Raw genomic sequence first — 12,500 nt, 5'->3', positions numbered from 1 at the left:
TCTGTCAGCAGGAAATGAAGAAGTGTGTGTGTGTGTGTGTGTGTGTGTGTGTGTGTGTGTGTGTGTGTGTGTGCGCGCATGCATGCAGACGTCAGCTGTGACTCTGCGGGGGAGCTGAGGAATGGGTGGTCAGAACCCAAAACCAAATGGAGAACATGTGTTAATCAGCACTCGGCTCTGCATTTCCCCGCCCTCTTTCTTTAGGAAGTCCCACCCCTCTGGGCCACCAGAGGGTTCCGTCCCTCAAACAGACCTCCTGTTAGCTGTAGAGAAGACTGGCACGCCTGCTTGTTTTCTCTTTTTTCTGTTCATATCCAAATCCAGACACCAACAGGGGGCGCTCTGCTCCTTCCTCGCCTGTCTGCTCTCTTTGATTCTGCTGATCTGGATCTGGCTTCAGTAACTCCACTGACAGAGCTGACTAGCGCAAGGATCCACACGAGTAGCATTTACTTTACATTTACAGCATTTAGCAGACGCTCTTATCCAGAGAGACTTACAAAGTGCTTTGCTATTTACCCAAGAAAAACCTCAGCTAGTTAGAATAGACTAATAATACAAAGATACCTCTAAGCTTTAGACATTACTAAACACAAGACAATAAGGCGACCATAGAACTATTCGTCCAAGTACTCTCTGAAGAGGTGGGTCTTCAGTCTGCGTTTGAAGACAGCGAGCGACTCGGCCGTTCGGACACCCAGGGGCAGCTCGTTCCACCACTTTGGTGCCAGGACAGAAAAAAGCCTGGACGCTTGTCTTCCGCGGATTTTGAGGGATGGCGGGTCGAGCCGAGCCGTACTTGAAGCTCGAAGGGCTCTTGGTGCGGATCGGCTTTTGACCATTGCCATCAGATACGGAGGGGCTGGTCCGTTCTTGGCTTTGTAGGCCAGCGTCAGGGTTTTAAATCTGATGTGGGCAGCAGCTACAGGAAGCCAGTGGAGAGAACGCAGCAGTGGAGTGACATGGCTGAATTTAGGGACATTGAAGACGACCCGTGCCGCTGCATTCTGGATGAGTTGCAGGGGCCTGATGGTGTGCAGAGGGAGACCAGCCAGAAGAGAGTTGCAGTAATCAGGTCTGGAAGTGACGAGAGACTGAACGAGCACCTGGGTTCCTCTAGGGAGGAAGGGTGGAATTCTCCGGATGTTGTACAGGAGAAATCTGCAGGACCGAGTTACGTTTGCAACATGACTTGAGAACGATAACTGACCATCCATCACTACACCAAGGCTTCCAGCTTCTGTAGAGGGAGTGACCAGTGAGTTCTCGAAGGTGATGGCAAGATCGTTTTTTGGTCCAGCAGTTCCTGGGATGTACAGCAGCTCCGTCTTGCTGGGGTTGAGTTTGAGGTGGTGAGCCACCATCCAAGACGAGACGTCGGCGAGGCATGCTGAGATACGGGCAGAAACCTGTGTGTCAGACGGTGGGAAAGAGAGCATGAGTTGAGTGTCGTCGGCGTAACAGTGGTAAGAGAATCCATGAGAGGATATCACTTTACCAAGAGAGCGAGTGTAGAGTGAGAGAAGAAGAGGACCAAGAACTGAGCCTTGTGGAACGCCAGTGGAGAGACTACAAGGAGCGGACGTGTCGCCCTGCCACGTTACCTGGTATGAGCGTCCCTGCAGGTATGATGCAAACCATTGCCATGCAGAGCCGGTAATTCCAAGACCGGCAAGGATAGACAGGAGGATCTTGTGGTCCACTGTGTCAAAAGCTGCGGAGAGGTCAAGAAGGATCAGAACCGAGGACAGTCTGGCAGCTTTAGCTGCATGGAGCTTCTCTGTAACTGCAATGAGAGCAGTTTCAGTAGAGTGAGCAGCTTTGAAGCCAGACTGGTTAGGGTCCTGAAGATTGTTCAGAGTGAGAAAGCGGGACAGTTGGTTGTAGACGGAACGTTCGAGAATCTTTGAGAGGAAAGAGAGAAGAGAGATAGGTCTGTAGTTGCCGATGTCCAAGCTGTCAGAACAGTAGCAGATCATCAGAATCTAGGAGAGGACGTTCAGTAAAGTATTTGGACGCAGCCGGCCGTCAGCAGTTGGCCTGACCATATTTCTGTACAAGCTGAGCCCAGTACACGCATGTGTGTATTTATGTATTAATTGGAGCCCTAAGGGCAGCAGATCTCTCCAATAAATACATAAATAACATGCCTGCGTGTATTTCATCAACATCAGTCCGTGCTCTCTCACTTCCTGTTCTGAGTGTGTGTTTTTTGAGCTGTAAACCTAAAGTAGTGGCACTGTTACTCCCTCACAGTACTCATGACCGTGTTCTCTCCTCCTCAGCTGGCCGGAGGTGCCTTTATTGCCATTGGCTTCTGGGCGTGGAGTGAGAAGGTGAGTAGGTGTGAGTCGCTTATTGCTCAGCTCTGCAGTGTGACTGTGTGTCAGCCTGGAGTTCTTCTTCTTAACAGAACCGTAGAAAGCAGAGTAGAACCCTTTCCCTGATGTGCATATGCTGTGCGCTTCTCTGCAGGGCGTGCTGTTGGACCTGACGCAGGTGACGCGGATGCACGGGTTCGACCCAGTGTGGCTGGTGCTGGTGGTGGGCGGGGTGACATTTGTGCTGGGGTTCGCAGGCTGCGTGGGCGCGCTCAGGGAGAACATCTGTCTGCTCAAATTTGTGAGTACTTTTAAGTCAACAGTGTGATGCACTTTGTGGACAAAAGTATTGGGACACTCAAGGGTATTAAAGAATTTCTCCTGCTTCTGTTGGAGTAACTGTCTCTACTGTCCAGATAAGAAGACCAAGAAGACTTTCTACTAGAATTTGGAGGAGCATTGCTGTGAGCATTTGATTGCATTCAGTGTGCATTAGTGAGGTCAGGATGTTGAAAAAAAGATCACCACCCCACCTCATCATCCCCAACTCATCCCATCCAAATATATTGGGTGGAGATCCTATAGATTCCTATTCTATTGGCAGTACTTCTCTACAGGGACTAGACAAGCTGTGGGTGCATTTGCACATCTGTGTCAGCAATGAGTGCAGCTTAAAGTAACTGAATTCATTCATTAGAAGGGGTGTCCACAAACTTAATTGAAATGAATTCTTTTTCAGGGTATGTTGTACATTAAAATTGGGCAGTGATTTCAATATGTCCAATAGTGATGATGATTATTATTATTGTTGTTATTATTATTGTTATTATTATTATGGTTGTTGTTGTTGTTGCTATTATTATTATTAATTATTATTATTATTATTATTATTATTAATAATAATAATAATAATAAAATCAGGTCTGGTGTTCTGGTTATCAGTAAACAGTATATTGGCTGTTATGTTGTTTGCCACTGGATTATATTCTAAATGAACCTTAAACGTGTCTGAGACTAAACATAAACACCATCTCCTTTAAAACAAAGCCCTACACCTTTCTGCTGTGTGACCCTGTGCTTCGGACTGTTGTCCAGTTCTCAGGGGTCATCGGGTTTATCTTCTTCCTGGAACTGACTGTAGCAGTACTAGCCATCGTCTTCCAGGAGCCGCTACGGGAGTGGATCAGCGAGTTTTTTCTGGCCAATGTGAAAGCCTACAGAGACGACATCGACCTGCAGAACCTCATCGATTCCCTGCAGAGACTGGTAGCGTGTTCAGTTCCTCTGTTCTCACTGTGGTTGGAGTTTAAAGGGGTTTGGTTGATCAGCTCATTTCGACTCTCTAGGTCATTAAATGTGACTGCACTGAATCTCTAAAACATTCTCCCGGCTATCTAGAACAACCCTTATCCCGCGATGCCACAAGGTGCTGGGAGGGTTAAGGATAGCACAGCCTTCCTCTAAGTCACATGAAGCTCCACCACATCTGAACAGCAGGCTGGAGTCTAAACTGACATGGTTAATCCAGATTAAGCCCAGGTTTAGTTTAGGTCAGCTTCATCTCGTCAGTTATCCCCAAAGCTGCGTTTCCACCATTTCTTTAGAGATATCTTGTTGGTGTGGCGCAACGGATAGCACCACTACCTGCCACTGAGCTACCACACCATGTTGGAGACTGGGGTTTGATTCCCACTTTGGGTGGCTATACTGCACTACACCAATAAGAGTCATTGGGCAAGACTCCTAACACTCCATTGGTCCACATCTGTAATGCGAGTAACCATGTAAGTCGCTCTGGGTAAGAGCGTCAGCTAAATGTCATAAATGTAAATGTAGATATATATCCTGGGGTAGTAAAACTCAGTGTAAGCTGGTGTTTCCTTGCAGACTGTGAAAAACAGCGCTGTGCTAACTCTGCAAAGCAGGGTCCAGAAGTAGTTGGGTTTTCGCTGATGGCTGTCTGATATGAACAGACTGGTGATGGCAGTCACACCTTCCTGATCTTCACGCTGAGCTGTTTCTGAGGCTGTGTCTGAAGTGAGAAATGTCTGCGCTAGTCTGTCCTGCAGTGTTGCATGATCACTACGTATACATGTATATTTGTACTTCCTCAGAATCACTGCTGCGGAGCCAAAGACCCCAATGACTGGGACATGAACGTCTACTTCAACTGCTCCCAGAGTAACCCCAGCAGAGAGAAGTGTGGAGTGCCTTTCTCCTGCTGCCTCAGCGACCCTGCCGTAAGAGCCCTCATCTGCACTACAATCACTCTATTGTCTTTAACATTAAAATCATAGTTATATTTAACTGTATGAATATTAGACTTATTGTGGTTTTATGAGTAAAACACTATAATCACTCTTTTAAATTAATGATCTTTTTAAACATTCCATAATCGCTGTAATCTCCTAAACATAACCGCTGTATAATCTAACTGTGTAATCCCTCTATAACCGCTGTATAATCTAACTGTGTAATCCCTCTATAACCGCTGTATAATCTAACTGCGTAATCCCTCTATAACCGCTGTATAATCTAACTGTGTAATCCCTCCTGACCGCTGTATAATCTAACTGTGTAATCCCTCTATAACCGCTGTATAATCTAACTGTGTAATCCCTCCTGACCGCTGTATAATCTAACTGCGTAATCCCTCTAAAACCGCTGTATAATCTAACTGCATAATCCCTCTATAACCGCTGTATAATCTAACTGTGTAATCCCTCTATAACCGCTGTATAATCTAACTGTGTAATCCCTCCTGACCGCTGTATAATCTAACTGTGTAATCCCTCTATAACCGCTGTATAATCTAACTGTGTAATCCCTCCTGACCGCTGTATAATCTAACTGTGTAATCCCTTTATAACCGCTGTATAATCTAACTGTGTAATCCCTCTATAACCGCTGTATAATCTAACTGTGTAATCCCTCTATAACTGCTGTATAATCTAACTGCGTAATCCCTCTATAACCGCTGTATAATCTAACTGTGTAATCCCTCCTGACCGCTGTATAATCTAACTGTGTAATCCCTCTATAACCGCTGTATAATCTAACTGTGTAATCCCTCTATAACCGCTGTATAATCTAACTGCATAATCCCTCTGAAACCGCTGTATAATCTAACTGTGTAATCCCTCTGAAACTGCTGTATAACCTAACTGTGTAATCCCTCTATAACCGCTGTATAATCTAACTGCGTAATCCCTCTATAACTGCTCTATAACCTAACTGCGTAATCCCTCTGAAACCGCTCTATAATCTATCTGCGTAATCCCTCTGAAACCGCTCTATAATCTATCTGCGTAATCCCTCTGAAACCGCTGTATAATCTAACTGCGTAATCCCTCTGAAACCGCTCTATAATCTAACTGTGTAATCCCTCTATAACCGCTGTATAATCTAACTGCGTAATCCCTCTATAACCGCTGTATAATCTAACTGCGTAATCCCTCTATAACCGCTCTGTAATCTAACTGCGTAATCCCTCTATAACCGCTCTGTAATCTAACTGCGTAATCCCTCTGAAACCGCTCTGTAATCTAACTGCGTAATCCCTCTATAACCGCTCTGTAATCTAACTGCGTAATCCCTCTATAACCGCTCTGTAATCTAACCGTGTAATCCCTCTATAACCGCTCTGTAATCTAACCGCGTAATCCCTCTATAACCGCTCTGTAATCTAACCGCGTAATCCCTCTATAACCGCTCTGTAATCTAACCGCGTAATCCCTCTATAACCGCTCTGTAATCTAACCGCGTAATCCCTCTATAACCGCTCTATAATCTAACCGTGTAATCCCTCTATAACCGCTCTGTAATCTAACCGTGTAATCCCTCTATAACCGCTCTGTAATCTAACTGCGTAATCCCTCTATAACCGCTCTGTAATCTAACTGCGTAATCCCTCTATAACCGCTCTGTAATCTAACTGCGTAATCCCTCTGAAACCGCTCTATAATCTATCTGCGTAATCCCTCTGAAACCGCTCTATAATCTAACTGTGTAATCCCTCTATAACCGCTGTATAATCTAACTGCGTAATCCCTCTATAACCGCTCTGTAATCTAACTGCGTAATCCCTCTGAAACCGCTCTGTAATCTAACTGCGTAATCCCTCTATAACCGCTCTGTAATCTAACCGTGTAATCCCTCTATAACCGCTCTGTAATCTAACTGCGTAATCCCTCTATAACCGCTCTGTAATCTAACCGCGTAATCCCTCTATAACCGCTCTATAATCTAACTGCGTAATCCCTCTGAAACCGCTCTGTAATCTAACTGCGTAATCCCTCTATAACCGCTCTGTAATCTAACTGCGTAATCCCTCTATAACCGCTCTGTAATCTAACCGTGTAATCCCTCTATAACCGCTCTGTAATCTAACTGCGTAATCCCTCTATAACCGCTCTGTAATCTAACCGTGTAATCCCTCTATAACCGCTCTATAATCTAACCGTGTAATCCCTCTATAACCGCTCTGTAATCTAACCGCGTAATCCCTCTATAACCGCTCTGTAATCTAACTGCGTAATCCCTCTATAACCGCTCTGTAATCTAACCGCGTAATCCCTCTATAACCGCTCTGTAATCTAACCGTGTAATCCCTCTATAACCGCTCTGTAATCTAACCGTGTAATCCCTCTATAACCGCTCTGTAATCTAACTGCGTAATTCCTCTATAACCGCTCTGTAATCTAACCGTGTAATCCCTCTATAACCGCTCTGTAATCTAACTGCGTAATTCCTCTATAACCGCTCTATAATCTAACCGTGTAATCCCTCTATAACCGCTCTGTAATCTAACCGTGTAATCCCTCTATAACCGCTCTGTAATCTAACTGCGTAATTCCTCTATAACTGCTCTGTAATCTAACTGCGTAATCCCTCTATAACCTCTGTATAATCTGTGTTGTTTGTGGGGGCTGTTGTTTTCTGATTATGGGGTTGTTGTTGTTCTGTTGTAACTGTAATGGAGCTATACCTCTCCCCCCCCCTCTCTCTGAAGGACACTGTGCTGAACACTCAGTGTGGCTATGATGTCCGATCATCCGGGTCTGCGGTAAGGGTTCATTACTCACTCTTCTGTAAACTGAAAGGGTTGCAGCTGCTGAGCTGAGTGGTGTTGGTGTGAGGAGCAGTCCTGCCCTGGTAGTTGAGGCTGGTTAACGTTGTTTCCCTCTCTCCTCTGGACAGAACAATTGGTCCAACACTATCTATGTTAAGGGATGCATCGCCGCTTTAGAGGAGTGGCTTCCTCGCAATATTTACATTGTGGCTGGAGTCTTCATAGTCATTTCTCTGCTGCAGGTACTGATTATCCTTCATCCTTGAAGCATTCTTGAAACTGAGCTGTATTAAATGCTGTTAATTATTATCATTAGTATTATTATTATTATTATATTATATTATTATATTATTATTATTATTATTATTATTATTATTATGGGGTTGATCTGACCTGTTCTATTTCTGTCTACGTTTTCAGATGGTGGGGATCTTTCTGGCGAGGACGCTGATTGGAGACATAGAAAAAGTCAAATTTCATTACTGAGGAGCTGAGAGGGTGTTTACTCTACAGACCTCCTCTCTCTCTCTCTCTCTCTCTTTCTCTCTCTCTCTCATTTACCTATTGTCAGGTGTCTGGATCAAAGCCGTACTGGAGGAAAGGTTGCCTTACGTCGTCTGCAGATTTTACACGTGCCTTTGACTTTTCCAGGTTCTGGCTGAGCTGCGCTTTATCTTCACTTCTCTCAGGGTTTCTCCCACCTCGGTTTTCTGTCAGATTTGTAGTCTTTGCCTTTTCTCTCTGGCGGGACCATCATTTATATCCATCATTTATATCCATCATTGTGAACAAACCTCTGATCCTCATGGCGGTAAGCCGATTGGGGGATGTTTTTCCACTCTGTCTGAAACCTGGTCTGAAACGAGCGCCGTTGTGAGATTTCTGATTCGTTCTGCAGGTTTTTTTTCTCCTAGTTAGAAAACGAGGAACAGAATATCTGTAGGGACTTAGAGGAGCAGATCAGTGATGATTCAGAGCATCATGATTGATCTCGGATCCCAGATTCACTTGCTGACGTATCTGTGTGCTTTTTTTTTTTAGTTCACCACGCTAGGCTAACGTTGCTAACAAACACTGCACATAGCCTGTCACCAGATAAGATTCGCAGTAAACCGTCACAGAGACGCGTTGCTTAAACATCTTATCTAGAGCTATAACCTTATCCTCCTCATCACGTCCCGCTCTGTAGAGCTGCTCCTCTCTCAGACCGGAGCGCAGTGGGCGGAGTGATCCCACACACTCTGCTGAGGTGAAGGTGGGTCCGGTTCCTCCAGCGTTCCTCAGCTCTGTGGAGAAGGTTCTGTTTGGGTCCCACCATCTCCTAAACCTCATCCATCTACCAGCTGATGAAGATCTGGAGGAGCTCTGAGAGACGTGCTGAGAGACGTACCCAGAGACAGACTGAGAGACAGGAGGTTTTGGGGGCGTGTCTACAGAGATGAGCAGAATGGTGACAGTCTGAGTCCAGTGTCTGTTAGCAGCATCAGCTTCGCTCAGAGACCAAACGTGTCCTGACTGGCTGAGTCTGGGGTCAGTGATCAGTGTCGATGCTTGTGGTTATTTGCTGAGCTCCTTTTAGACGTGCTAGGTTAGCTGGTTCAGTGTGGATTCTCCCGTTTTTAGCTGTAGAGGTGTTTAGGATTAGGGAGCTCTTAGTGCGTCTGTTTCAGCTCCCAGTCTGATTCCTCTGCACCAAACTGTGATCGACTCTATTTTTGATATTTTTATTAAACAAAGGGAGCATATTTTGGTTGAAGGTCATGTATGTACGTACTCAGGACTACGTAATATTTAACCCGTCTGGTGGATGAAGAGTTTAGCTGACCATGTACTAAAGAATTAGCCCACCCATTTAGCCTACAACTGTTAGTAGAGTGTAAAGGGTAAAGGAAAGTATAGGGACACCCAACCCTGATTAGCTGTGTTCAGAGCTGTGCTGAACATCGGTCGTCACCCCTGGCCTACAAGTTCTGCATGCAGTATTGTTTGTTTGTTTGTTTGTTTTTCACTCTCAGACACGCCCCTGAGACCCCCCCACCCCTCGTGCTGTCTACTGTGGGTCTGATTACCTCCACTTTTCTACTTCACAATAATGTGCCTATTTACTGGCTCACACCACTCTTACACCACCCTCAAGGACCGTGTGTGTGTGTGTTAGTTACTTTGCTTGTTCAGCACTGTAAAAGTGTGCGAGTGAGTTTATGGTCCTAAAAGTCTTCCTTAGAGGTTGCAAATCCAGCTCCAGAACATAAAAATCCAGCACAGTTTTTCTTCCATCTGCCTGGGCAGCTCTGCTGCAGCTCAGCTGGGCCGGATTTCTACTTTCTGGACCTGGGTTTGCCACCTGTGGCCTTGTGTACAGTTTCTGAACGCTGAAAGTACATTTGGGACGTGTTTAGATGGAATAAGAGCCTGCAAATGAAAACCGTGGAGGAATGTTTTAATCCAAAGAGGATGTTATTAATGTTGTAAACGGAGTGCACTATCATACCCCTGACTAACTCTGTGCCATTTGTGTTAATAAAGCAATGTTCCCCTGCCCCTGGACCTCCAGCGCCAGAGCGCTTCCTTGTGTTCTCTGGTTTGTTCTTCAGAGGGTAGTTTTGTAAATAAAACTGAGCATTGTTGAATTTTATTCTTTTTTATACTCTAATAAAAACATCTGGATTTTTTTCTGTTACTCATTGCATGAAGTGATTGTGTCTGATCTAGTTGGGTTTGGGTTCAGGTTCAGGTTTAAAACCACCTGCTGAAGATTAAATAGATATACCCTCTGACCCCTTTCAGCATTGGTACTGATTACTACATAGCGGGAACACCCCACAAGACCTGGCTGATGTTCTGGAGATGTTCTGACCCAGTAGTCTAGAACATCAGAGTTTGGTTCTTGTCAAAGTGTCTTAGGTTCTTACTCTTGTCCATTTCTCCTGCTTCATCACCTTCATCACCTTCAAGACCTGACTGTTCACTCACTGACTAATAGATCCACCCCTGGACAGGAAACAGTACAACCCCAACCCCAGTAATGAGCATATTTGCATATTCCGTCACACACAGCAATCGGGGATTCGCAGGATTTCAGTCTGACTAATCAGAGACGCATGTGACTAAAATCTGATCAGGGTACCATCCAGGTGTGAACAGGGATCAGGTGTGATTGAGACAGAAGTCCTGCTTTGTGAAAACCTCAGATCTCAGATCTCAGATCTGGACCAGGAATGAACATGTCTTCAACTTCTGTCAACCTTAAAATTCTGAACATGTCCAAATGGGATCAGAGGCATGTGGAGAACATCTGTACCACTTTATTCAAACAGAAGTGCAGGGAGAGAAGTATTTACAGAAAACCAATCAGGAGATCAATAGATCAAAGAGAATAAATACAATAAATAGAACTGCAGCAGTTAAGCTCGATAACTTCAGATTCAATAAACACACAAAGAAAAGAACCTCAGGAGAAAAACCCAGTTTTACACCACAGGCTGAAGCCTGGGGCACTTCAGTACATGTTCTAGATAACAAGTCTGGGGGACATAATAACAGAACTGTTAGCACCATGCTAATCGGGGGATCTACGTAGAGATGGAAAATTCAGCTCCAGAGAGTAAAAATCAGCAGATCCTTAGCCATCCTTTCTGTTCCCGAATTTGACCTGTTAGCTTTGTTAGCTCGTAGCTTGAGTGTAACGCTGTGAAAGTCTGGACTACGTTTGGGGTTGGTGGGGAAAACGGGTCGGGTTGTCGCTTTAATGAACACAGGGATGAAGAGACCTGCATCAGCCGTACATCAGCTTCAGTCCCCCTGCAGCTCCCCCAGGATCTCCTGCAGGGACAGAGCGGGCAGCTCGGGCAGCGGGCCTTGATGGAGGCGTCTGTTCTGCGGGTCCTCGGCTACGTCCGGACAGCAGGACATGGGCGTGTGGCCCTGACCCCCATCCCAACAGCTGAAGCCCGGGGAGGTCTGAAGGGTAGTGGGGGCATAGCAGTAGAAGGCCTGGCTGTAGTAGACATCAGGGGCTTGTCCTGGTGACCCTCTGTCATACCTCGGAGCCCAGTTCGGGGTGACCTGCTCAGGGGTCATGGGTGGGGGGGTGGAGTAGGGGTTCGGGGCCCTGCCCTGGTGGTACCCGTAGGACGGTGTGCCGTAGCCAGAATCGTCACAGGAGCTGGAAGAGGGGGAGCAGTGCCTATAGTAGCAGTCCTCCTCCACCTCCTCTTTGATCAGGCCGAGGTGGACGGGCGGCGGCGGGGGCGAGGGCAGGGTGACCTCTCTGGCCTCCTGGCTGGGGTAGTGTGGCATAGCTGCTGGACTCTGGGCACCTCTGTAAGAGTGTAGACCAGCGTCGGCCTGCCACAGGGCCTTCTTACTGCTCTTACACTTCAGCGTACGGGCTCTCCTGTTCTGGAACCAAACCTGAGGGGCAGCGGAGAAGGGGGCGGGGTTCAGTCCAGAGCTAACAAACAAATGCTGTAGTGCTAACAAACACTGGACTTAGACTGTCACCAATCTCATCTCTGTAAACACTGTATTTGGCCACAGTCCTGAGATTAGGAGAACCCCCCTCTCAGATAGGAGAGGTTCTGTCAGAAGGTTGGGGTTAATGATTCAGGAGCGACATCCTGCCGCAGCAGCACACAGTGGAAGCGCTGAGGGTTATCAGAGCTGCTGTGTGTTTACACTCCGAACGCTGCGGAGATAAACCCACAGTTACATCATTACTGATGACGATACAGCTATCAGCTATCAGCTCCTGGCTCCACACCACGCTTACATGTAAATATCCCATTAGCAATATCACTGTGTGTGTGTGTGTGTGTGTGTGTGTGTGTGTGTGTGTCCTCCCAGAATGAAAGTGAATAAGAACAGTGGCCCGAAAGCTCATCACACAAAATCTAAACTACGGACAGAGAACATGCTGTGTTCCATCTTCCCCGTCACACCAGGCCTTACTGATCCCAGTAACGACCCAGTAACGACTCGCCTCTTTAAAAGGTTCAAGATCTGAACCCAGGAGCTTCGGTCACGTCTAAGTGTAATCTCACATTACTGTAATTAGCATGGTGCTAACTGGTGGGGACTAGAGATGGAAAATCCAGGTCCAGACGGTG

General features: G+C 46.1%; 2 protein-coding genes across 4 annotated transcripts in view; one reads left to right on the top strand and one right to left on the bottom strand.

The window, feature by feature from the left end:
- Window positions 1-10,072, top strand: part of tspan14 (tetraspanin 14) — a 12,675-nt gene extending 2,603 nt beyond the window's left edge. For all 3 annotated transcript variants that reach the window (XM_072677223.1, XM_072677225.1, XM_072677224.1), the window contains 7 exons: window positions 2,286-2,336; window positions 2,476-2,622; window positions 3,417-3,587; window positions 4,436-4,561; window positions 7,333-7,386; window positions 7,521-7,634; window positions 7,813-10,072. In XM_072677223.1, the coding sequence (XP_072533324.1) occupies window positions 2,286-2,336; window positions 2,476-2,622; window positions 3,417-3,587; window positions 4,436-4,561; window positions 7,333-7,386; window positions 7,521-7,634; window positions 7,813-7,878 (729 nt within the window). In that variant the 3' untranslated portion in view covers window positions 7,879-10,072. The remainder of the gene's footprint in view (window positions 1-2,285; window positions 2,337-2,475; window positions 2,623-3,416; window positions 3,588-4,435; window positions 4,562-7,332; window positions 7,387-7,520; window positions 7,635-7,812) is intronic.
- A 1,112-nt stretch (window positions 10,073-11,184) lies between these two features.
- Window positions 11,185-12,500, bottom strand: part of mxtx1 (mix-type homeobox gene 1) — a 2,454-nt gene continuing 1,138 nt past the window's right edge. The window contains exon 3 of the mRNA XM_072676712.1: window positions 11,185-11,805. Within this exon, the coding sequence (XP_072532813.1) occupies window positions 11,185-11,805 (621 nt within the window). The remainder of the gene's footprint in view (window positions 11,806-12,500) is intronic.

This window comes from Salminus brasiliensis, chromosome 4, assembly GCF_030463535.1.
Source record: "Salminus brasiliensis chromosome 4, fSalBra1.hap2, whole genome shotgun sequence".
In the NCBI taxonomy this organism is placed as follows: domain Eukaryota; kingdom Metazoa; phylum Chordata; class Actinopteri; order Characiformes; family Bryconidae; genus Salminus; species Salminus brasiliensis.
The sequence above is the reverse complement of the archived record's forward strand: the minus strand, read 5'-3'. Positions and strand labels throughout refer to the sequence as shown.